This window comes from Acartia tonsa, chromosome 10 (genome assembly GCF_053477335.1).
Source record: "Acartia tonsa isolate MP-2025a chromosome 10, ASM5347733v1, whole genome shotgun sequence".
Lineage (NCBI taxonomy): Eukaryota > Metazoa > Arthropoda > Copepoda > Calanoida > Acartiidae > Acartia > Acartia tonsa.
In genome coordinates this window covers 29905346-29932265 of record NC_137269.1, presented here as the reverse complement: position 1 = coordinate 29932265, position 26920 = coordinate 29905346, and the positions used below count along the sequence as shown (strand labels likewise).

Here is a 26920-nt window from a genome sequence, read left to right as displayed (position 1 = left end):
TATATTATATTAAGCAATACTTTTGTTCCATTAAAAAAAAAGTATTTACCCCTTTTTGTCCATTGAATTCATAAGTAGTAATAAATCCATGACAATTTCTCAAAGCTTCTTCACTGCTACTGTCGGAGCTCCGAACCTGCAAACAAAATTCTACACGTTAGACGGTATTTGTAACTTAATTTTTCATTGTTCGGAAATTGCGACTTTTACCTACACAAATTAGACATTTTAGGACGTACCTCAAAAACCATCTGGTAAAAGTTTATTTTAATTATCTTCATGGATATCTTATATTTGTCATAGTATACAAAAACAATTTAAGGTTCACTACTTCAAGTACACCAACTCGTTAAATGCACATCGTGCAACTATACCTTCAAATTTAAAACAAGAACAAGCATAAGAAGTGAAGATTTTAAAGTGTTGATTAAAAAAATAATATAAGAAATTTGCGTTTATTTTACGCTGCTTTGTCAGACGCGCGAACTTATATAGTATATACAATAAGGTTTGGTCTTAATATCCGCGGAAAGTTGTTTATGATATGATGCGATAAATAACTATTCACAACTTTAATTATTTAATTTATAACTTGTCGCTAAAAAGAACCAATCACTATGCATGTTAAAGAGCAACCAATAATCTGCTTCCATTCAAACAAGGGGACGCGTTATTTGTTAATTTTAGCGGCAAATCTAAAACTGCAGAAAATTGAAACATTGATATATGCTAACCTCCTCCCTAGATTGATCCTGTTTTCTCCTGTTGGTGTTCTTCTGATCAAAGTGTCCCGTGTTCATCAGATGGTCTGGAGTGCTTCCCATGGGTCCTAACACAGGCAGGATTACATTCAGTATAGTTTTATAGAGTGCAGGGAGAGAGGGGACAGCAGGCTTTTTGTTACACTAGTCCCCAAAGTTTTAAAATAACTTTTTCTTATGTTGGTTTAACAATTTTTGGGGCTTTTATTGAATTTTGATTGTTTGGTGCTTTTAGTTGAAGGTCCAAACGTTTCAACCACTAATTGTAATATACACAAGGGATAATCTTGTGTATTATCATTGAGTATGTACTTTGTACATCAATTTATCGGCAATTGTCTGATCTCTTTAGATCCCTAGAAGGTAAGAGAAATAAAGTTAAAGAGAGATAACATTGAGCTACCAAATTGAAATAATTAAGCATTCATACAGAAGAACAAGGATGACAACATCCATAAAAGCGAAGCATTGAAACGGTAGGACAAACGGACACTAACACTTGTATAGTGTCAGAACTGAATAATCAGAATATAAATGTATAAATGTCGAAGCAATATTGTAAGTAAAATTGTTGAAAAACTGCTTGATACAGAATAATGTTTATGGACATACTTACATATAATATTGTACTTTGTTGTCCCAGGAATCAGTATACCAAAAATCAGATCAATCGGATTATTAGATCACATAAAAATTTGTTGTTAAAACAGTAAAAAAATCAACATGTTTAAAATGAACGTACGGACATTCTGGTAATGATTAAAGAGTTGCTGCGCTTTCTAAATCGTACCTAACTACTACAGGAATCACTATGCAAAGTTTGAAATCAATAGGACAATTCTAACATGCCTAAATTAGCGAAAAAAGCTATCCGTTACGGACGGACATAAGGACGGACCGACCCTAATTATAGAAAAGCTTCGCTTTTAAAAATAAGATAATAACAGGAAAGGAGAAGCTTTACTCTAAATCTTCTCACCATCTGTGTCAAAGATATCTTGTTGATAAACATAATCATCTGAATTATCCTCGCCTCCAGCATTCTCGCCAACATAATCATCTGAATCATCCTCGCCTCCAGCATTCTCGCCAACATAATCATCTGAATCATCCTCGCCTCCAACATTCTCGCCAACATAATCATCTGAATCATCCTCGCCTCCAGCATTCTCAGCAACATAATCATCTGAATCATCCTCGCCTCCAGCATTCTCGGCAAAATCCTCTCTAAAAATTATAGAGATGGATTTGAAATTGTTATATTTATGAGTTGGGTATGGGTAGCCCGTCAGGATTAGAGAACTGCAGGTTTAGGCAGTCCAAGATGGAGTGGTAGGTATAAATTAAACCTTGTATCATTGAGTAAACTAAGATTGTAAAATTGACGTTGGTCTGGTATAAAAACTCAATTTACTTCAGCGGTAACCTTTATATGTATGCTGAAAGCACTAAACGTCCCCTTTCTATGAGTTTTCCTTTCCCCTGAAATCCGCCTCCTTTAGTTTATTTTTTTTAATAAGGGGGGCGGGTCGGGACTTGTAGATTTGATTTGAGGGAAAGAGCATATTATAGATTTAATAACAAAATCTAAATGAATAGATGAAAATTTAAACCAAGTTTGCCTTTGCCAATAATGGCCACTTACACCCATAATAGCCTTATTGGCAGATACACTAAGTGAAACTAAGCGGGTATAGTCCTTTCCATGACATCGCTCCATATGGGGCGATGATTTTCTATAGCTCCTTCAAGGAGCTATAGCATAGCCTCTTATCATATGGAGCGATGTGAAAGCCCCTTTTAAGGAGCGTTCATATCGCCCCTTATGATAAGAGGCTATGCTATAGCTCCTTCATGGCCTCTTAATAGCTCCTTTGAAGGGGCGTTAATATCGCCTCTTATGATAAGAGGCTATACTATAGCCCCATGATGGCTCCTTCATAGCCTCTCCATCGCCCCTCCGTAGTCCCTTACCTTAATTTATATAACATCCCACTTGATGGCCCCTACATCGCTCCTCCATCGCCCCTTCTCCAAATTTATATTACATTGTACTTTGATGGCCCCTACATCGCTCCTACATCGCCCCTTCATCGCTCCTACATCTCTCCTTCATTGCTCCTTCTCCAAATTTATATTAAATTGTACTGTGATGGCCCCTACATCGCTCCTACATCGCTCCTTCATCGCTCCTACATCGCCCCTCCATCGCTCCTCCATCGCTCCTTCATCGCTCCTTCTCCAAATTTATATTAAATTGTACTGTGATGGCCCCTACATCGCTCCTACATCGCTCCTTCATCGCTCCTACATCGCCCCTTCATCGCTCCTTCTCCAAATTTATATTACATTGTACTTTGATGGCCCCTACATCGCCCCTCCATTGCTCCTACATCGCCCCTCCATCGCTCCTTCATCGCTCCATCTCCAAATTTATATTACATTGTACTTTGATGGCCCCTACATCGCCCCTCCATCGCTTCTACATCGCTCCTTCTCCAAATTTATATTAAATTGTACTGTGATGGCCCCTACATCGCTCCTTCATCGCTCCTTCATCGCTCCTACATCGCCCCTTCATCGCTCCTTCTCCAAATTTATATTACATTGTACTTTGATGGCCCCTACATCGCCCCTCCATCGCTCCTACATCGCCCCTCCATCGCTCCTACATCGCTCCTTCATCGCTCCTTCTCCAAATTTATATTAAATTGTACTGTGATGGCCCCTACATCGCTCCTACATCGCTCCTTCATCGCTCCTACATCGCCCCTTCATCGCTCCTTCTCCAAATTTATATTACATTGCAACTTGATGGCCCCTACATCGCTCCTCAATCGCTCCTTCATCGCTCCTACATCGCCCCTTCATCGCTACTTCTCCAAATTTATATTACATTGCAACTTGATGGCCCCTACATCGCTCCTCCATCGCCCCTTAATAGCCCCTTACCTTAATTTATATAACAAAGCTCCTATATGGCCTCTCTATCGCCCCTTAATAGCCACTTACCTTAATTTATATAACATAGCCCTACATAGCCTCTCCATCGCCCCTTAATAGCCCCTTACCTTAATTTATATAGCATAGCCCCTACATAGCCTCTCCATCGCCCCTTAATAGCCCCTTACCCTAATCTATATAACATAGCCCCTACATAGCCCCTTCATCGCTCCTTCTCCAAATTTATATTACATTGTACTTTGATGGCCCCTACATCGCCCCTACATCGCTCCTCCATCGCTCCTTCATCGCTCCTACATCGCCCCTTAATAGCCCCTTACCTAAATTTATATAACAAAGCTCCTATATAGCCTCTCCATCGCCCCTTAATAGCCCCTTACCTTAATTTATATAACATAGCCCCTACATAGCCTCTCAATCGCCCCTTAATAGCCCCTTACCTTAATTTATATAACATAGCCCTACATAGCCTCTCCATCGCCCCTTAATAGCCCCTTACCTTAATTTATATAGCATAGCCCCTACATAGCCTCTCCATCGCCCCTTAATAGCCCCTTACCCTAATCTATATAACATAGCCCCTACATAGCCCCTTCATCGCTCCTTCTCCAAATTTATATTACATTGTACTTTGATGGCCCCTACATCGCCCCTACATCGCTCCTCCATCGCTCCTTCATCGCTCCTACATCGCCCCTTAATAGCCCCTTACCTTAATTTATATAAAAAAGCCCCTACATAGCCTCTCCATCGCCCCTTAATAGCTCCTTACCTTAATTTATATAACATAGCCCCTACATAGCCTCTCCATCGCCCCTTAATAGCCCCTTACCTTAATTTATATAACAAAGCCCCTACATAGCCTCTCCATCGCCCCTAATAGCCCCTTACCTTAATTTATATAGCATAGCCCCTACATAGCCTCTCCATCGCCCCTTAATAGCCCCTTACCCTAATCTATATAACATAGCCCCTACATAGCCTCTCCATCGCCCCTTAATAGCCCCTTACCTAAATTTATATAACAAAGCTCCTATATAGCCTCTCCATCGCCCCTTAATAGCCCCTTACCTTAATTTATATAACATAGCCCCTACATAGCCTCTCAATCGCCCCTTAATAGCCCCTTACCTTAATTTATATAACATAGCCCTACATAGCCTCTCCATCGCCCCTTAATAGCCCCTTACCTTAATTTATATAGCATAGCCCCTACATAGCCTCTCCATCGCCCCTTAATAGCCCCTTACCCTAATCTATATAACATAGCCCCTACATAGCCTCTCCATCGCCCCTTAATAGCCCCTTACCTAAATTTATATAACAAAGCTCCTATATAGCCTCTCAATCGCCCCTTAATAGCCCCTTACCTTAATTTATATAACATAGCCCCTACATAGCCTCTCAATCGCCCCTTAATAGCCCCTTACCTTAATTTATATAACATAGCCCTACATAGCCTCTCCATCGCCCCTTAATAGCCCCTTACCTTAATTTATATAGCATAGCCCCTACATAGCCTCTCCATCGCCCCTTAATAGCCCCTTACCCTAATCTATATAACATAGCCCCTACATAGCCTCTCAATCGCCCCTTAATAGCCCCTTACCTTAATTTATATAGCATAGCCCCTACATAGCCTCTCCATCGCCCCTTAATAGCCCCTTACCTTAATTTATATAGCATAGCCCCTACATAGCCTCTCCATCGCCCCTTAATAGCCCCTTACCCTAATCTATATAACATAGCCCCTACATAGCCTCTCCATCGCCCCTTAATAGCCCCTTACCTAAATTTATATAACAAAGCTCCTATATAGCCTCTCCATCGCCCCTTAATAGCCCCTTACCTTAATTTATATAACATAGCCCCTACATAGCCTCTCAATCGCCCCTTAATAGCCCCTTACCTTAATTTATATAACATAGCCCTACATAGCCTCTCCATCGCCCCTTAATAGCCCCTTACCTTAATTTATATAGCATAGCCCCTACATAGCCTCTCCATCGCCCCTTAATAGCCCCTTACCTTAATTTATATAGCATAGCCCCTACATAGCCTCTCCATCGCCCCTTAATAGCCCCTTACCCTAATCTATATAACATAGCCCCTACATAGCCTCTCCATCGCCCCTTAATAGCCCCTTACCTAAATTTATATAACAAAGCTCCTATATAGCCTCTCCATCGCCCCTTAATAGCCCCTTACCTTAATTTATATAACATAGCCCCTACATAGCCTCTCAATCGCCCCTTAATAGCCCCTTACCTTAATTTATATAACATAGCCCTACATAGCCTCTCCATCGCCCCTTAATAGCCCCTTACCTTAATTTATATAGCATAGCCCCTACATAGCCTCTCCATCGCCCCTTAATAGCCCCTTACCCTAATCTATATAACATAGCCCCTACATAGCCTCTCCATCGCCCCTTAATAGCCCCTTACCTAAATTTATATAACAAAGCTCCTATATAGCCTCTCCATCGCCCCTTAATAGCCCCTTACCTTAATTTATATAACATAGCCCCTACATAGCCTCTCAATCGCCCCTTAATAGCCCCTTACCTTAATTTATATAACATAGCCCTACATAGCCTCTCCATCGCCCCTTAATAGCCCCTTACCTTAATTTATATAGCATAGCCCCTACATAGCCTCTCCATCGCCCCTTAATAGCCCCTTACCCTAATCTATATAACATAGCCCCTACATAGCCCCTTCATCGCTCCTTCTCCAAATTTATATTACATTGTACTTTGATGGCCCCTACATCGCCCCTACATCGCTCCTCCATCGCTCCTTCATCGCTCCTACATCGCCCCTTAATAGCCCCTTACCTAAATTTATATAACAAAGCTCCTATATAGCCTCTCCATCGCCCCTTAATAGCCCCTTACCTTAATTTATATAGCATAGCCCCTACATAGCCTCTCCATCGCCCCTTAATAGCCCCTTACCCTAATCTATATAACATAGCCCCTACATAGCCTCTCCATCGCCCCTTAATAGCCCCTTACCTAAATTTATATAACAAAGCTCCTATATAGCCTCTCCATCGCCCCTTAATAGCCCCTTACCTTAATTTATATAACATAGCCCCTACATAGCCTCTCAATCGCCCCTTAATAGCCCCTTACCTTAATTTATATAACATAGCCCTACATAGCCTCTCCATCGCCCCTTAATAGCCCCTTACCTTAATTTATATAGCATAGCCCCTACATAGCCTCTCCATCGCCCCTTAATAGCCCCTTACCCTAATCTATATAACATAGCCCCTACATAGCCCCTTCATCGCTCCTTCTCCAAATTTATATTACATTGTACTTTGATGGCCCCTACATCGCCCCTACATCGCTCCTCCATCGCTCCTTCATCGCTCCTACATCGCCCCTTAATAGCCCCTTACCTAAATTTATATAACAAAGCTCCTATATAGCCTCTCCATCGCCCCTTAATAGCCCCTTACCTTAATTTATATAACATAGCCCCTACATAGCCTCTCAATCGCCCCTTAATAGCCCCTTACCTTAATTTATATAACATAGCCCTACATAGCCTCTCCATCGCCCCTTAATAGCCCCTTACCTTAATTTATATAGCATAGCCCCTACATAGCCTCTCCATCGCCCCTTAATAGCCCCTTACCCTAATCTATATAACATAGCCCCTACATAGCCTCTCCATCGCCCCTTAATAGCCCCTTACCTAAATTTATATAACAAAGCTCCTATATAGCCTCTCCATCGCCCCTTAATAGCCCCTTACCTTAATTTATATAACATAGCCCCTACATAGCCTCTCAATCGCCCCTTAATAGCCCCTTACCTTAATTTATATAACATAGCCCTACATAGCCTCTCCATCGCCCCTTAATAGCCCCTTACCTTAATTTATATAGCATAGCCCCTACATAGCCTCTCCATCGCCCCTTAATAGCCCCTTACCTTAATTTATATAGCATAGCCCCTACATAGCCTCTCCATCGCCCCTTAATAGCCCCTTACCCTAATCTATATAACATAGCCCCTACATAGCCTCTCCATCGCCCCTTAATAGCCCCTTACCTAAATTTATATAACAAAGCTCCTATATAGCCTCTCCATCGCCCCTTAATAGCCCCTTACCTTAATTTATATAACATAGCCCCTACATAGCCTCTCAATCGCCCCTTAATAGCCCCTTACCTTAATTTATATAACATAGCCCTACATAGCCTCTCCATCGCCCCTTAATAGCCCCTTACCTTAATTTATATAACATAGCCCTACATAGCCTCTCCATCGCCCCTTAATAGCCCCTTACCTTAATTTATATAGCATAGCCCCTACATAGCCTCTCCATCGCCCCTTAATAGCCTCTTACCTTAATTTATATAATCCTTACCTTAATATATATAACATAGCCCCTACATAGCCTCTCCATCGTCCCTAAATAGCCCCTTACCCTAATTTATATAACATAGCCCCTACATAGCCTCTCCATCGCCCCTTAATAGCCTCTTACCTTAATTTATATAACATAGGCCCTACAAAGCATCTCCATCGCCCCTTACCTTAATTATATAACATAGCCCCTACATAGCCTCTCCATCGCCCCTTAATAGCCTCTTACCTTAATTTATATAACATAGCCCCTTCATAGCCTCTTCATCGCCCCTTACCTTAATTTATATAACATAGGCCCTTTATGGCTCCTGTACAGCCTCTGTAATTGTATTGCCCCTTCATTATAGAAGGTAGGGCATTAAGGTAAGGAAGGAATGTGACCCTCTACAGTTTTAAATTTAAGTTTTAAAAGGATGACAAGGATGACAACATTTATTAAAGCAAAGCTCTGAAACGGTAGAAAAAAGTTTAATGAACATTAATAATGTAGAATGTCAGAACTGAATAGTCAGAACATAAATTTAAAATTCGAAACAAAATTGTAAGTAAATTTATTGAGAAATTGCTTACATGCAGGAAAATGCTTAAGGACGTACTCACATTTTTTGGACTTGTTTATAGATATGATTCGCTTATAACATTCTATTTTGTTGTCCTAGGAATCAGTATCCCAGAAATCAGATTAATCGGATAATTTTGATACATAAAAATTTGTTGTAAGTTAATAATTAGTATGCTTAAAATGGACGTACGGATATTCTGATAATGATTATAGACTTTCTAAATCGTACCTTTCTACTACAGGAATCACATGCCTAAATTAACGAAAATAGCTAACCGTTACGGACGTACGGACTGATCCTTAATATAGAAAAGCTTTGCTTTTAAAAAGTTAAAAAGATTTTTTGAGGGGATGGGGTAATATTTTTCTTGGGGTGAATTTTCTGGGAGGGTGGAGATACCCTCCCTCGAAATAATTATAAACCCTCTATGAACTTAAAAGAAGCTTCACTGTAAAGGAGAACCATATAGGTTCAGCGGTTAGCTTTTCTACAGACAAAAAAAGATTACTACTTTATATAATAGGTTATGAAAAAGGAAAAAAAGCAAGATAACAAGGATAACAACATTCACAAAAGCAAAGCTCTAAAATCAGGAGGTCAAACATAAATTTTGTTAAAATTAGCGTAAATCTATAATACAAAGTAGAATGATGTCTGTCCATCCGTCTGTCTGTCTGTTTGTCCGTCTGTCTGTCAGTCCCTTAAGATCTCGGTAACCACTGAACCGATTATATTCTACTATTCAGGGATTATACCTACTGGTCCTGTGGTGGTTTTAGGCTATTTTCTTGGGGGGTGGGATACCCCCAACCCCCCCAAAAACAAAAAAATCCCCCCCCATTTTTTTTTTTGCTGAAGATTTTCTTGGTCCTATTACGAATTTCGCCAAAAAAATTTTTTATCACCTCTTGGGGTAAAGCCCCTAGAGGCTAGGGGCGAATCTGCTAGTATAGAATATAGTAAAAGGGCATAATTTTATTTTTAGTATTTGATTATAATACTAAACCTTGTTGTCCTAAGAAACATTACTCCAAAACCCAGATGAATGGGACAATGATATTATACAAAAAAAATGGACGTACATACTTTCTAGTAATGAATATAGTATTGTACCCAACTGTCGTCTAACCGTTTGGACGTACGGACAAACCAATCCTTACTATAGAAAAGTTTCGCATTTAAAAAGGAAAATTATAATGAAAATATAATGAATTAATAAAATAAATATAAATAATATAATAACATAATGAAATAAAGAAAAAAAAATAAACTAAGAGAATGAAATTTTTTAGTTAAATAGAATATTGAATAAGGATCATATAATGGACAAACAGACAAAGTAAGTTATAGAGCAGACTTTAAGAGAATATGCTATTACTCAAAGATTATCACGAAACCTAAGTCTTTTGAAGCATAATTGAGAGACAGACAAAATAATTTATAGACTGGATATACATATGTCATGGGAATATTCACTAAAAATCTCAACAGTCTATCTTTAACAATAGCAGAGAAAACCACATGCTTAACTTAATGAGAAGAGCAATGACGAAAGGACTAACCCTAATTGTAGAAAAGTTTCTCTTTTAACAAAAAAAGTATTTTTTTGGTCTGAAGCTTAAAAATTTCATAAACTGACTAAATTCTCCATTTAAGGGAAGCTTCACATAGGTCATGGGATGGTTTTTTGCTATTTCATTTTCAGATTTAAGCCCCTAATTGGTTTAGGCTATTTTTCTGCCTCCTTACATTAAAAAGAGCGCAGCTGCAAGTGAATAAGAAAAGAGAAATATAAAAGAAGAATACATATTATCCTATTATATAAAGTAGTAAAACATAAACAAACGTTGGAGTGGACAAACCTAGGAATGGGACAATCGTCGGAGTGGACATTGCTTATGTAAAACGCAGGAGTGTCTTTAATTTTATTTATAAGATAAAAATCTTTCAAAACAAAAAAAAAATCTTGAATATCTTTTCTCACAGACTGAAATTTTAAAATCAGTCTGACAGTTTTCCAAAGTAGGTAAGTTCTATCGAAAGGCAAAGGTTTGAAACAGATAGAACATTTCATTAAACTAAAACATATTTTTTTCTCACATTGTTTACAACTGTCAAATATGTTTTTTTATATGCCTAACCCCTGCAGGGGGCTTATTTGTATATTTATATCTTAACCTAACCTAACCTGTGTAGAAATAACTAAACAAATGTTGTTGAAACCTAATTTTTAAGATATTATAGACACTTCTGCGTTTTACTTATATAATGTCCACTCCGACATTTGTCCGAAATATCCTGCGTTTGTCCACGTTAGTAAGGCTTTCTGTTCTGAAACTTAAGATCTCAATAACTACTAAACAGATTGCGCTTTCTATTTCAGGTAAGCTTAATATTTGTCTTGTAATGGCTTTAGGCTATTTTATTTTAAGTCGAGGGATGGTTTTAGGCTATTCTATTTTAAGTCCTGGGAAGGTTTTAGGCTTTTATTCATTCCCCTTTGAATACAGAGCCAATAGATGCTGGGGGCGTAGCCGCTAGTCGATATACAAAGTTTTTTTTTGTCTGTAGCAAAGGATCTCGTTTGCTCCTAAACCGATATGATGTATGTCTGTCTGTCTATATCGTAGGATCTTGCTAACCGCTGAGTCCTGAGATGATTTTAAGATAGTTTATTTTTTTTCCTTATAATAAAATAACAGGATATTTGTCCATAAAAAGCGAAGCAATATCTTAATTTTTGTTGTTGGAACTGTTATTCAGTTGATTATACCGAGGATCTAAAGGAATAAGACAATGGCCGATAAATTTTTATCCTTCCCTAATAACGATACACAAAATTGCAACACTACAACCAAAATATGACAAAAGTCCCCAAAGTTTTGAGCCAACGAATAAGAAAACTTCATTATAAAACTTTGGAGACTATTGTAAAAATTGCCTAATGTTTCCTTTCTCCCTGAGATTATACAGACTATCCTTAAACTAATATTTACATTAAAGTAACAGGATGTTTATCAGTATCAACTGAACCGATATGCTTCTCCTTTACATTGAAGCTTATTTTACTCGCAGGAAAAGTTTTCATTTCGGGGAGGGGACCAACACTTTCAGCCCCCGGAAGGTATCACTTCCCTTAAATTCTTAACCTTCCCCCTCCCCCCCCCCCTCTCCACCACATCTATTCATTAAAGTACTCCTAGGGTCATCTATGGGATTAGCCGTTAGTGACTTAAAAATAATTCAAGTGCAATGATATATTTACCAAATTAATACGATAATTTTGTATACATTTTTTATGAAAAAAAATTATTTTGCCAAAGGCAGCCAAAAAATAAGCAGCAAATATTTCAAAAATGCTCTGATAATCAGAGATCTACAGGGATAAGACGAGTGTCGATAAAATGATATATATACATATATACAGTGTGTTTTTTTATGAGAACTTTTTTGAAAGCAATTTTACCTTACTTATAGTTATCAGAATTTAATGATTAATGGCTTATTCTCTTCTTTTTTTATAACCTTTAATAGAAAAGCAAAAAATATTTCAGTTTTTATTCAAAAAGTACAGTAAATTAAAAAATTTAAATCTTAGGTGTCAACATCTAAAAATGGTTTTAGTGCATTTTTCTTATAATCTACCTTTGCAAGAATGGCTGCAAAACGCTTCAAAGTTGAGATATAGAGCTAAAAATTTATATAGATACTATTTGTGACATGTACTAGAACATTTTGAAATTTGAAGGCCATATCTCAACCAGGGAGGGAATACTGGCCCCCCAATGTACTCCCTCCATTCTTGGAAAGGGTAGAAGATTTGAGCATTAGAAAAATGCGCTAAAACCATTTCTCGTATTCATTTGAATCCGGTGGATAGGAACCGGTTCTCATCCATACGAAAAAACTATGTCTAGCATCGTATTATATCCAGCTTTCTACGAATATAGATATGTACAATCATAAGATTAAACCCAGTTTTTTTAGCCGGTGCCTTCGGCACCTCGGGGCTAAAAAAACTAGTTTTAATCTCATAATTGTACTTTCTATATCCGCGGAAAGCCGTTTATAATACGATGCGAGAAATAACTATTTTAGATGTTGACACCCATGTTTTGAAATTTTGAATTTACTGTACTTTTTAAATAAAAACTGAAATATTTTTTTGCTTTTCTGTTAATGGTTATAAAAAACGAAGAGAATAAGCCATTAAATTCTGATAACTATAAGTAGGGTAAAATTGCTTTCAAAAATGTTCTCATAAAAAAAACACTTTATATATATGTATGTTTATATATTAATTATTCCCATTGATGATTCACAAAATTACCCCTTCTTTAGTTTAGAATTAGTGGTTGAAACATTTAGACACTCAACTTAATGAACTAAACAATCACTAAACAATAAAAAGTCCCCAAGGTTGTTAATCTAACGAATAAGAAAACGGTATTATAAAACTTTGGAGACTAGACAGCACTCTTGGATAAGCCAACTTATAACACTTTGGGAACTATCCCAATCCTCCCTGGCGAAATGACAATGAGATTTTTTGGTAAATTTGTGGCAAACTTTATTCTTAATAAATTAGCACTTGCCAAAATTATACTGGAGAGATATTTCATTGAAGAATAAATCTTTTTTTTTGCCCAAACTTTTCGTCAGCCAATAATAACAGATAAGTTAAACATTGTAAAAATAATATAGTAACTTAACTCGAGTTGTCGAGAAATTAGGTCCTGAGATGGTTTTAGGCCTGGAAAGGTTTATAACAATTTTATCTGTATTTCTTAAAATAAATTAACAGAATCTTTGTCTGTATGTATGAATGTCTGTCTGTACCGAAGGATCTTGCTAACCGCTGAACCAATATGGTTCTCCTTTACAGTGAAGATTCCTATAGGTCCTGAGATCGTTCTCCTTAATAGGGTAGCTTCTCATAGGTCCTGGGGAGGTTAATAACTATTTTATTTTAATCCTTATAATAAAGTAACAGGATCTTTGTCTGTATGTATGTCTGTCTGTACCTTGCTAACCACTAAACCGACATGGTTCTCCTTTACAGTGAAGCTTCCTATGGGTAATGAGATGGCTTTAGGCCATTTTATTTTTAATCCTTATAAAAAGTAACAGGATCATTGTCTGTATGTATCAAAGAAGATCGCTAACTGCAGAACCGATATGGTTCTCCTTTATAGGGTAGCTTCCAATAGATCCTGGGAAGGTGTATAACTGTTTTGAAGGAGGATATAAGGGGCTATTAAGGGGCGATGGAGAGGCTATATAGAGGCTATGTTATATAAATTAAGGTAAGGGGCTTTTAAGTGGCGATGGAGGGCTATTAAGGGGCGATGGAGAGGCTATGTTATATAAATTAAGGTAAGGAGCTATTAAGGGGCGATGGAGAGGCTATGTAGCGGCTATGTTATATAAATTGGCTATTAAGGGGCGATGGAGAGGCTATATAGGGGCTATTTTATATAAATTAAGGTAAAGGACTATTAAGGGGCGATGGAGAGGCTATATAGGGGCTATGCTATATAAATTAAGGTAAGGGGCTATTAAGGGGCTATGTTATATAAATTCGGGTAAGGGGCTATTAAGGGGCGATGGGGAGGCTATGTAGGAGCTATGTTATATAATTAAGGTAAGGGGATATTAAGGGGCGATGGAGAGGCTATGTAGGGGCTATGTTACATAATTAAGGTAAGAGGCTATTATGGGGCGATGGAGAGGCTATGTAGGAGCTTTGTTATATAGATTAAGGTAAGGGGCTATTAAGGGGCGATGGAGAGGCTTTGTAGGGGCTATGTTATATAGATTAGGGTAAGGGGCTATTAAGGGGCGATGGAGAGGCTATGTAGGGGCTATGCTATATAAATTAAGGTAAGGGGCTATTAAGGGGCGATGGAGAGGCTATGTAGGGCTATGTTATATAAATTAAGGTAAGGGGCTATTAAGGGGCGATTGAGAGGCTATGTAGGGGCTATGTTATATAAATTAAGGTAAGGGGCTATTAAGGGGCGATGGAGAGGCTATATAGGAGCTTTGTTATATAAATTTAGGTAAGGGGCTATTAAGGGGCGATGGAGAGGCTATGTAGGGGCTATGTTATATAGATTAGGGTAAGGGGCTATTAAGGGGCGATGGAGAGGCTATGTAGGGTCTATGCTATATAAATTAAGGTAAGGGGCTATTAAGGGGCGATGGAGAGGCTATGTAGGGCTATGTTATATAAATTAAGGTAAGGGGCTATTAAGGGGCGATTGAGAGGCTATGTAGGGGCTATGTTATATAAATTAAGGTAAGGGGCTATTAAGGGGCGATGGAGAGGCTATATAGGAGCTTTGTTATATAAATTTAGGTAAGGGGCTATTAAGGGGCGATGTAGGAGCGATGAAGGAGCGATGGAGGAGCGATGTAGGGGCGATGTAGGGGCCATCAAAGTACAATGTAATATAAATTTGGAGAAGGAGCGATGAAGGGGCTATGTAGGGGCTATGTTATATAGATTAGGGTAAGGGGCTATTAAGGGGCGATGGAGAGGCTATGTAGGGGCTATGCTATATAAATTAAGGTAAGGGGCTATTAAGGGGCGATGGAGAGGCTATGTAGGGCTATGTTATATAAATTAAGGTAAGGGGCTATTAAGGGGCGATTGAGAGGCTATGTAGGGGCTATGTTATATAAATTAAGGTAAGGGGCTATTAAGGGGCGATGGAGAGGCTATATAGGAGCTTTGTTATATAAATTTAGGTAAGGGGCTATTAAGGGGCGATGTAGGAGCGATGAAGGAGCGATGGAGGAGCGATGTAGGGGCGATGTAGGGGCCATCAAAGTACAATGTAATATAAATTTGGAGAAGGAGCGATGAAGGGGCTATGTAGGGGCTATGTTATATAGATTAGGGTAAGGGGCTATTAAGGGGCGATGGAGAGGCTATGTAGGGGCTATGCTATATAAATTAAGGTAAGGGGCTATTAAGGGGCGATGGAGAGGCTATGTAGGGCTATGTTATATAAATTAAGGTAAGGGGCTATTAAGGGGCGATTGAGAGGCTATGTAGGGGCTATGTTATATAAATTAAGGTAAGGGGCTATTAAGGGGCGATGGAGAGGCTATATAGGAGCTTTGTTATATAAATTTAGGTAAGGGGCTATTAAGGGGCGATGGAGAGGCTATGTAGGGGCTATGTTATATAGATTAGGGTAAGGGGCTATTAAGGGGCGATGGAGAGGCTATGTAGGGGCTATGCTATATAAATTAAGGTAAGGGGCTATTAAGGGGCGATGGAGAGGCTATGTAGGGCTATGTTATATAAATTAAGGTAAGGGGCTATTAAGGGGCGATTGAGAGGCTATGTAGGGGCTATGTTATATAAATTAAGGTAAGGGGCTATTAAGGGGCGATGGAGAGGCTATATAGGAGCTTTGTTATATAAATTTAGGTAAGGGGCTATTAAGGGGCGATGTAGGAGCGATGAAGGAGCGATGGAGGAGCGATGTAGGGGCGATGTAGGGGCCATCAAAGTACAATGTAATATAAATTTGGAGAAGGAGCGATGAAGGGGCTATGTAGGGGCTATGTTATATAGATTAGGGTAAGGGGCTATTAAGGGGCGATGGAGAGGCTATGTAGGGGCTATGCTATATAAATTAAGGTAAGGGGCTATTAAGGGGCGATGGAGAGGCTATGTAGGGCTATGTTATATAAATTAAGGTAAGGGGCTATTAAGGGGCGATTGAGAGGCTATGTAGGGGCTATGTTATATAAATTAAGGTAAGTGGCTATTAAGGGGCGATAGAGAGGCCATATAGGAGCTTTGTTATATAAATTAAGGTAAGGGGCTATTAAGGGGCGATGGAGGAGCGATGTAGGGGCCATCAAGTTGCAATGTAATATAAATTTGGAGAAGTAGCGATGAAGGGGCGATGTAGGAGCGATGAAGGAGCGATGGAGGAGCGATGTAGGGGCCATCAAGTTGCAATGTAATATAAATTTGGAGAAGGAGCGATGAAGGGGCGATGTAGGAGCGATGAAGGAGCGATGTAGGAGCGATGTAGGGGCCATCACAGTACAATTTAATATAAATTTGGAGAAGGAGCGATGAAGGAGCGATGAAGGAGCGATGGAGGGGCGATGTAGGAGCGATGTAGCAGCGATGTAGGGGCCATCAAGTTGCAATGTAATATAAATTTGGAGAAGGAGCGATGAAGGGGCGATGTAGGAGCGATGAAGGAGCGATGTAGGAGCAATGTAGGGGCCATCACAGTACAATGTAATATAAATTTGAAGAAGGAGCGATGAAGGGGCGATGTAGGAGCGATGGAGGGGCGATGTAGGAGCGATGGAGGGGCGATGTAGGGGCCATCAAAGTACAATGTAATATAAATTTGAAGAAGGAGCGATGAAGGGGCGATGTAGAAGCGATGGAGGGGCAATGTAGGGGCCATCAAAGTACAATCTAATATAAATTTGGAGAAGGAGCGATGGAGGAGCGATGTAGGAGCGATGTAGGGGCCATCAAGGGACTAAGATATATATAATAGTGAAGGGGCCATGAAGAGGCGATATTTAATTAAATAGCCCCTTGGGATAAGAGGACATATCATCTCCTCTTTAGAAGGGGCGATAAAGGAGCGATAAAGGATCATTTAATCGCCTCTTAGGGCAAGGGGCTATTAAATCGCTCCTTTCAAGGAGTCATAACATCGCCTCTTGTTATATGGGGCTATTAAATCGCTCCTTTCAAGGAGCCAATACATCGCCCCTTGTCATAAGAGGCGATCAATTAAAATCATCGCTCCATATGGAGCGATGTCATGGAAAGGACTATACCCAACTAAGCTTTATATATTGAGATTACTTTGCGTGTTATAATAGTTATTTCTCGTATCGTATTATAAACGGCTTTCCGCGGATATTGAATGTACAATTATAGGATTAAAACTAGTTTTTTTAGCCCCGAGGTGCCGAAGGCCTGTCTAAAAAAAACTGGTTTTAATCTTATGATTGTACATTTCTATATTCGTAGAAAACTGGATATAATACGATGCTAGACATAATTTTTTCGTATGGATGAGAACCGGTTCCTATCCACCGGATTCGAATGAATACGAGAAAGAAGTTGTATCAACTTTTTTTTTTATAGCTAGCCGGTCCTTTTAGTAAGTAGTAGATGTAAAATTTTTCATAGAATTCAGATATGCAATCGGTTTTTTTTGTAGACCTCTTATTTTTTAAGTAATTTAAGTTAAAAAAAAAAAAATTAAGTCGATTTTAAGGTACTAAAATGCAACAAAAAAAAGAAAGAAAATGGCCATTATGAACAAAAATAGTAAGATCTTTAATTTGACACCTTACTTTTTCAATTCTGTCAGGTAATTATTGAAAAAATCGATTTTTTTAAACCCACGAGAATAAAAACTTTGAACTCAATCTTATCATTTCACAAGTAAAAAAATATGGGTTCATATATACCTTTAGAATCAGAAAAATATTACGAATCCATTGTAAGCAAAATTGAAAAAAAAAGTTTACAATATAGTATATAAACTACAATAAAAGGAATTATATGAAAATATCATATTATATTGTACAGGCAACGTCTTAACTTTTGAATTGGGTATAAAAATGGGAAGGGGGTATAGAGGGGGTAAAGAGGGGGTAAAAAAGGGAAGACGATAGTGTTGCCAGAACAAAAAATACAATTGGCCATTTTTATATTTTTTTTATTTTTTTACTTTTTTTCAATTTTGCTTACAATGGATTCGTAATATTTTTCTGATTCTAAAGGTATATATGAACCCATGTTTTTTATGTCTGTTTGAGAAAATATTTAGGTCTAAAGTTTTTATTAAACCGAGGTTAAAAAAATAGATTTTTTCAATAATTACTCAACAGAATTTTAAAAGTAAGGTGTCAAATTAAAGATCTTACTATTTTTGTTCTTACTGGCCATTTTCTTCTTTTATTTTGTTGCATTTTAGTACCTTAAAACCGACTTAATTATTTTTTTAAAAAACTTAAATTACTTAAAAAATAAGAGGTCTACAAAAAAACCGATTGCATATCTGAATTCTATGAAAAATTTTACATCTACTACTTACTAAAAGAACCGGCTAGCCATAAAAAAAAAGTTGATACACCTTCTTTACCTATTAAGAAAATCTTCGAAGCTCTTTTGTTCTTGGGGAACCATATTATTCTTACTCACACTTAATGTACTCCTTAAAAAATATAATAATTTAAAAACGATGATAGTTCCTTATCACATTGTTTTATAGACAGCTTGCCGCGGATATAGAATGTACAATTATAGGATTAAAACTAGTTTTTTTAGCCCCGGGGTGCCGAAGGCACCGGCAAAAAAAGCTGGTTTTAATCTTATGATTGTACATTTTTATATTCGTAGAAAGCTGGATATAATTCGGTGCTAGACATAGTTTTTTTGTATGGATGAGAACCGGTTCCTATCCACCGGATTCGAATGATAAGAGAATAGTTCCTTATCACATTGTTTTATAGAGAGCTAACGGAGGATATTAAAATAAAAAAAGATTAAGATTATAACCATTTTTTAGCCCCTGTGGACCAAAAGTACTGGCTAACTTTCAGTTCTAGGATTTTATTTTGAATATTTGTAGAAAATTGTATGTAATACTATGCTATACAATTACATGATTGTTTTTAGTATTATTGAGGACTGGTTCTAATCCAGCGGATATTAATCGGTTTCTAATCAATACTAAAAAAACAGAAGGAAATGCCTGATATCCATAAATATAAAGATCTTAAGGGTTAGGACGACAAATTTATGTTCATAATTGACGATAAACAAAATCAATCTTTCTGTAGATTTTAATTATTATTCAAATCTTCTATCTTAAAGCTACCGATTAATATTTAATGAAGTAACCAATGTTTGAAAGCCAACCAAAAATAGATAATGCTTATTAAACTTTTTGTACAAGTAAAATCTACAGTCTTATATCCTTATGTAAAAGTAACAGGATGTCTGTGTGTTAGTACCTAAGGATCTCACTAACCGCTGAACCGATCGGGTTCTCCTTTACAGGGTAGATTCTTATAGGTCCTGGGAAGGTTTATAACTATTTAAAGGGAGATTACCACCACTCTCCCAAGAGAAATCACCCCAAGAAAAAAATTACCCCTTCCCAAAAAAGAGACTTGAACGAAACATAAACCAATTATTTCTTTAATTAAATATTTTAAATAAAAAAAAAACATTCAAAGTGCCACTAGAGGCCTCTAGGGACGTAGCCGCTAGTCCTTATATAAAAGTAAGAGGATGACAGTCAATCTGTAGATTATTACATGTCTAGGGAAAGTTTTTGACTATTTTAGAGGAGGGTACCTCCACCCTCCCAAAAAGGAATCGTTCCTGAAAAAAAACTGTAACTGAAAGGGGAGGGTCGACTCATTCCCCCTTCCCTCAAGTGATACTAGAAGCCTCTATGGGTGTAGCCACTGGTTTAGAAAAAATTACTTCTCCAAATATAAATATTAAAAATTTACCTTTTTAAAACTTGTTTATTTTCAATCTTCTCTTTATTTAATCTAAAAATATGTTAAATTATATATATCAATATTGAAAAAAAAGATAATTTATTTTCAATTGACTATGTGCATTATAATTTTTTTTAAATTAAGGTTTTGAGAAATCATTGTACTATTGTTCATAGACAAACTATAACTACATCTTGATTTTAAGTATAGGGAAGCTACTCTATATATAATTCTTAATTCTTCTGAGTCATTAAATAGATTCTTTTGAATTTTGTCCTTCGGAATGCATTACAGGATTTTTGATAGGAGAAATTTAATTCATTCGGCTGATATCTAAATAGACGTTTTAATTGATGCTGTGAGTATTGGTGCAAAAAAAATGACGTAACAAAAAAATTAGCCAATGAGAGGCCACTATAAATTTTACCATTGGTCAATAACGGCCTCTCATTGGCTAATTTTTTTTGTTACGTCATATTTTTTGCACCAATACTCACAGCATCGTTTTAATTTGGTTGGTTATAATAGTTATCATATAACTAACATTGTCCGTCGGTCTATGTGTAATGTAATGGTGTAGAACAAATTTTGGGTATAGTCCCTTTCGTGGCAATGCTCCTGTAGGGGCGATTCTTGTTTTTTTTCACAGTAGCTTTTCTCCTATTTCTATCCTCTGTGGGAGGCTCTAACCCTGCGGGGCTAATTGCCTAACCCTCTGGGGCAATCACCTAACACAAATGACCTAAACTAACCTAAAATAAGCTATCAAAAGCCATTTTAAAAATACGACGAATCGGCCCTTAAAGGGCCTTGCCACGAAAGGGACTTTTCCCCAAATTTTAATATCAAAATTCTGTTTTTCCTAGGTGATTAAGAAAAATAGGAAGACATTTTGTGTGAAGATTCTAGTGGTATATTCACATCTGCTCTATAAATAACTTTGTCCATATATCCCATATTGTTTTGCGCTTCTGTATTTAAAGATATTGTCATCCTTGTTTTACTTGATGATGTTATGGTCTGACCATTCGAATATGCGCAGAATATTTTTTCCCAGCCAATTGATTTCATTTGAAATTGCCGAAAATTAAATATTTTGTTGGCGTAGAGTTGGTGTAAAATTAGTTTTTTTTCAATGTAACTGAAAGGAAGTGGGTAAGAAAAGGGGGAGAAACAAGGGAAAGGAAATTTGATCAAAAACAATACTTAGCCATTCAATTAAAATGTTAGTCATATTCTCAACCAGTGGCGTTCACAGGAACTTACCAGAGGGGTGTGAGCTATGAGGAGTTGCAATAAAGGGAAATACATTCTTCCCCAATATATTTCATTTATGAGGGTAATACAACCCCCCAGCCCACACCCCTCCCGCACGCCCCTGTTCTCAACTCTACCTTTCTCTTTTCAGCAACCCCGAGTTTCTTCTCCTAAGGAAAGTCATATTTTTTCCAGGGCTCGGCAGCCTCGCGTCAACCTCATTAAACCCATTTGTGTGCTTTATTAATTTTCAATAAACGGTTTGCGTCTTTGGTAACAAGATTAGGCAGCGCTATCACAAAAAGTATTGTTTTGAGCACTTCACACCCCCCCCCCCCTCTAATTATTTGGAAATAAATTATAAATAATGGGGAGGAGCTTTTTTGTTTGTTGGTTTATCACTCTAGGTAAGGTTAGGTTACATTTGGTAATGGGTAGTTCCGCAGGCATAGGCTGTGAAAAACTCCCCCTCACTTATTTTCAATTTATTTAATATGTTGGGGGGGGGGTCAATGCCCAACCAGCCACCTGAGGGAAACCACAGCTAGGTTTGTAGTTGGCTAATGAGCAACTGCCGAGCCAGCAATTTGAAGAAAAAAAAACAATATTTTTTTTATATATTTTACAAAATTAAGAAAATGCACCATGTAAAATATTCAACAATAATTCTGCCAGTAAAAATGCTTTAGTTTTTTTCCTTCAATCATGTTATTGATAAGTATGATGCATAGAATTAATTAGTTCATTTATAATATCACATTTTTGACCGACTGAATTATTGGCAAACTTTAAAAAATATTTATTTTATCATATAAGGTTAGGTTAAATTTGGTGAAAAATAACAATCATATACAAATATTAAATTCACATTAGATTTTGTTATATTGGATTGGGCCCAAAGAAATCATTAAATGTTAGGTTACATAGGATAAATAAGAGTTTAGGTCCTACATGGGTTAATTAAGCATTAAGTAGGTTAGTTAGTTTACTTTCATTATTTTTAAAACTATTTTTAAATATCAAATAAGTATATAGATAAATATAAAGAAATTAAATTGTTGGGATAAGTCAACGGAAGAAAATTTTGAAATCAAAATAATTTTTTAAAAGAACCTTTTTTTATAAAAAAAAAGTTGGAGAAGATCTTTTCATAGTCAATGGTCTTATCAATGCATCACAAAAATATGCGACATAAATTTTGGATGAAAGCTTAATTACTCTTCTATTGACTTATCTAAGGTTAGGTTAAGTCATTTAATTTTATAACCTTATAGGGGTTAAATCAAAGTATTATGCAAGGCTAGGAAAATTTCTAAAAATCTATACAAATTTTAACTTACTGTAAAATATATGCTTTCTGTTCAGCTGTTAGACTGTTGTACCAATTTTCATGATCTTGCTTGGCCATCCCAGTATTGGTCATTGTCATTTCTAAATATTAATTAATTCCCAGTATTGGTCATTGTCATTTCTAAATATTAATTAATTCCCAGTATTGGTCATTGTCATTTCTAAATATTAATTAATTCCCAGTATTGGTCATTGACATTTTTAAATATTAATTAATTCCCAGTATTGGTCATTATTATTTTTAAATATTAATTTTTCCCAGTATTGGTTATTATTATTTATAAATATCAATTAGTTCCTAGTATGGGTCATTGTTATTTATAAATATTAATTAATTCCCAGTATTGGTCATTGTTATTTATAAATATTAATTAATTCCTATTATTGGTTACTACTATTTATAAATATTAATTAAATCCCAGTATTGGTCATTGTCATTTCTAAATATTAATTAATTCCCATTATTGGTTACTACTATTTATAAATATTAATTAAATCCCAGTATTGGTCATTGTCATTTCTAAATATTAATTAATTCCCATTATTGGTTACTACTATTTATAAATATTAATTAAATCCCAGTATTGGTCATTATTATTTTTAGTTATTAAATAATTCCCAGTATTATCTCTCAATACTTATTGATTATCAGTATTAGGCAATTATTAAAAATAAAAATTTCTACAGGTCATTAACGTACAGACATACCAAAGGTATGGATAGTATAGCTGCGCTGTATATAACCTGTAGTTTGATCTTGTAAAAATTCAGTGTAGGAAATCGCCTCTTCTATCTATGAAAAAAAGATAGTTACTACCTAGTTATCCTTGTATAAGAGTATCAGGATGTCTGTCTGTCTGTGTGTGCGTGTAAGGACTTCACAAAACGATATGGTTCTCTCTTGATGTAAAGCTTTTCAACTTTATTCAGAAGGGGTATCACCACACACACAATAGAAATCACCGCTAGCATAATAGAACTCAGGCGGTCATAGATGCTAAATCATTATTATTGAAATTTTACAAACAGTGAACTTCGCCACTGAAGTCCAATAAAGCTAAATTAAATCTGCCTATGTTTTCTAAAGCTACAGCCGCTAGAAAGTATTAGCCACCAAATTTAAAACAATTAACAGACGAGTGCTCTTGGAATTTGAGGATGCTAACTCGATAAGCCATACTAACAAAGATTTATAGAGTAGCTTAGCTAGTACAAGTTACAAGTACAAACTTACATATTGAAAATCCACATCAAATTCGTTGCTAAATTCATCACTCTCCTCCTGGCTGTCTAGTTCTCCTAGCCAGGCACACCTCGCAGCATCCTAGCACATGGTTATCATATATTATATCATAGCTGTCTAGTTCTCCTAGCCAGGCACACCTTGCAGCATCCTAGCACATGGTTATCATATATTAAAGCCTAGCTGTCTAGTTCTCCTAGCCAGGCACACCTCACAGCATCCAAGCACAGGGTTATTATACATATATTATATCCTAGCTGTCTAGTTCTCCTAGCCAGGCACACCTCGCAGCATCCTAGCACAGGGTTATCATATATTATATCCTAGCTGTCTAGTTCTCCTAGCCAGGCACACCTCGCAGCATCCTAGCACAGGGTTATTATATATTATATCCTAACTATATAGTTCTCCTAGCCAGGCACGCCTCGCAGCATCCTAGCACAGGGTTATTATATATTATATCCTAGCTGTCTAGTTCTCCCAGCCAGGCACACCTTGCAGCATCCTAGCACATGGTTATCATATATTATATATTCTAGCTGTCTAGTTCTCCTAGCCAGGCACACCTCGCAGCATCCTAGCACAGGGTTATCATATATTATATCCTAGCTGTCTAGTTCTCCTAGCCAGGCACACCTCGCAGCATCCAAGCACAGGGTTATCATATATTATATCCTAGCTGTCTAGTTCTCCTAGCCAGGCACACCTCGCAGCATCCTAGCACAGGGTTATCATATATTTTATCCCAGCTGTCTAGTTCTCCTAGCCAGGCACACCTCGCAGCATCCTAGCACAGGGTTATTTTATATTATATCCTAGCTGTCTAGTTCTCCTAGCCAGGCACACCTCGCAGCATCCTAGCACAGGGTTATTATATATTATATCCTAGCTGTCTAGTTCTCCTAGCCAGGCACACCTCGCAGCATCCTAGCATTTAAAGAGAGAAAATGTGCGATCAATCATATAAAGAAAATCACGAAACCTTAAAAGAATGAAGTATTTTTGTCTTTTTAAGCATCAACGACTGACAGACGGAACAAGTAAGCCATTTGTATAATGAATCATAATAAAAAAATTTCAACCATCTTTCTTAAATAACAGCCAAGAAAATCACATTTCAGCCATAGCGTAACCAAAAAATATAATTTAGCAAGATGTTTAAAAGACTGAAAGTTTTATGGGATAGCTAAGTAGTATTTTCTATTAGCTGAAATATTTCTGATTGCTAGATATAGCTAAACAACTTATGGGCATAATTTTCCTTGCTTTATAGCTGCTTTGAAGCATTAAATTAGGCATTAATGTGCATGTTTGTTTATGTTTAATTAAACAAATATATATACGCAATGGCTACTTCTTAAAAAATGACAACATCCATAAACGTGAAGCTTAACAATTAAATCAGACAATGACTTGAAAATAATAATTCAAATCTAATCCTGTAATTATAGTATATTGTAAAGTTTATGACATTGACATCATACCGTATTGTCATGGGAATACAAATTTTAAGAATAAAAAGGGAAAATTATTATTTGACAAAATAGATTTTTATTAAATCAACAAAACTTGATGATAGTGTTTAAAAAATTAACACCAATATTCTTTTCGGATTACCTTGACTTTTAAATTCTCTAAATGTTACTTGATGCAATATTTAAGAATTAGGCTCTTATTAAATCTTATCATGTTCTTCTATCTTTCAATGTCATATTAGTTAGAAATATATTAAATATGGGTGTCTTAACAAATCAACAGAGTTTTCATATTAGCAACAAGGATAACCAGAAGTCACAAAGTTAACTTCATGTCCTTTAATTAGGAGGATCTAAGAAATAAAGTTTAGGTTGCTATCATTGATAGTAGCTGAGAAATTGTAAAACAAACAGTCTGTCAATGTCAAGTGTTCAAACATACCTTATAGTTATAGGAATCAACACTAAATTAACTTATTCAGATGGACCAACTGAAAAAAAAACAGATTCATTTGCGCACTATATAAAAATCAAATTATTTAATAAGTTCAAATTATTCAATTTATACCAGAGATAAAGAGAATATTAATTGAATATAAATATTGTTTCATCTTAGGCAAAGATTTTCACAGTGCTCACCAAAACAATCTGTTTAGAATTAAAAACAAAAGGTGTTTCTAATATTTTACCCCCCCCCCCCCTCAAAAACTACAAAGCCTAATATAATGAGAAATACATAAATTAAACCATTGGCTTTATTAAACTATTTAAATCAATATCTTCGGAGAAGTACGGTGCCAATAACCCAGCCTTGCTAATTAGTGTGAAGCCTGAAATTACCACACCTTATTGGACAAAAAGACAGACAAACTTTCTGTTACTTTTAATTTGACAATCCTCCCCCTTACCATAACTTAAGTGCCCCTAGAGGCTATTAGGCGTATCCGCTAGTTTATGCATAAATCGTGTCAGAAAATTTATTCAAAAGTAAAAACCTATTTTCTATTTATTTTATCAATTCATCCTAATAAAAACAAATGTTTTTTAATATTCAATTACATTCCAAGGAATTATTATTTAGCGTAGCTACTCTGTATTTATCGTATCTCCTTCTGTCTGTCAATAATATTCATGTAGTAATTGGCCCTCTCTTCTTTCTTACTTTCATTCTACTGTCAAATATTGTAAATTATGCTTATACTCAAAGTTTTCTAATTCGTTGGCTTTAACACTTTGGGGTCTTTTTTTATATCTTGATTGGTTTGACTTTACCACCATTAATATTAATATTAATATTAATATTAATGGATAAAGAGTATTTTGAAAATTAGGGGGTGTACATTTTACATTTTTACATTTTACATATTCTACAAGTATGAGTACTTATTATA

The 26920-nt window shown here is 36.5% G+C and overlaps 1 protein-coding gene across 5 annotated transcripts in view; it reads right to left on the bottom strand.

The window, feature by feature from the left end:
• Positions 1–26920, bottom strand: part of LOC145329829 (uncharacterized) — a 39285-nt gene that overhangs the window by 4048 nt on the left and 8317 nt on the right. For 4 of the 5 annotated variants that reach the window (XM_080174231.1, XM_080174233.1, XM_080174232.1 and 1 more), the window contains 9 exons: positions 24046–24135; positions 23556–23604; positions 22802–22892; positions 21599–21631; positions 20214–20255; positions 18833–18904; positions 1741–1988; positions 735–829; positions 50–136 (listed from right to left, as the gene is read on the bottom strand). In XM_080174231.1, coding sequence (XP_080030357.1) covers positions 50–136; positions 735–829; positions 1741–1988; positions 18833–18904; positions 20214–20255; positions 21599–21631; positions 22802–22892; positions 23556–23604; positions 24046–24135 — 807 coding nt within the window. The remainder of the gene's footprint in view (positions 1–49; positions 137–734; positions 830–1740; positions 1989–18832; positions 18905–20213; positions 20256–21598; positions 21632–22801; positions 22893–23555; positions 23605–24045; positions 24136–26920) is intronic. The other variant, XM_080174235.1, reaches the window with a different exon arrangement.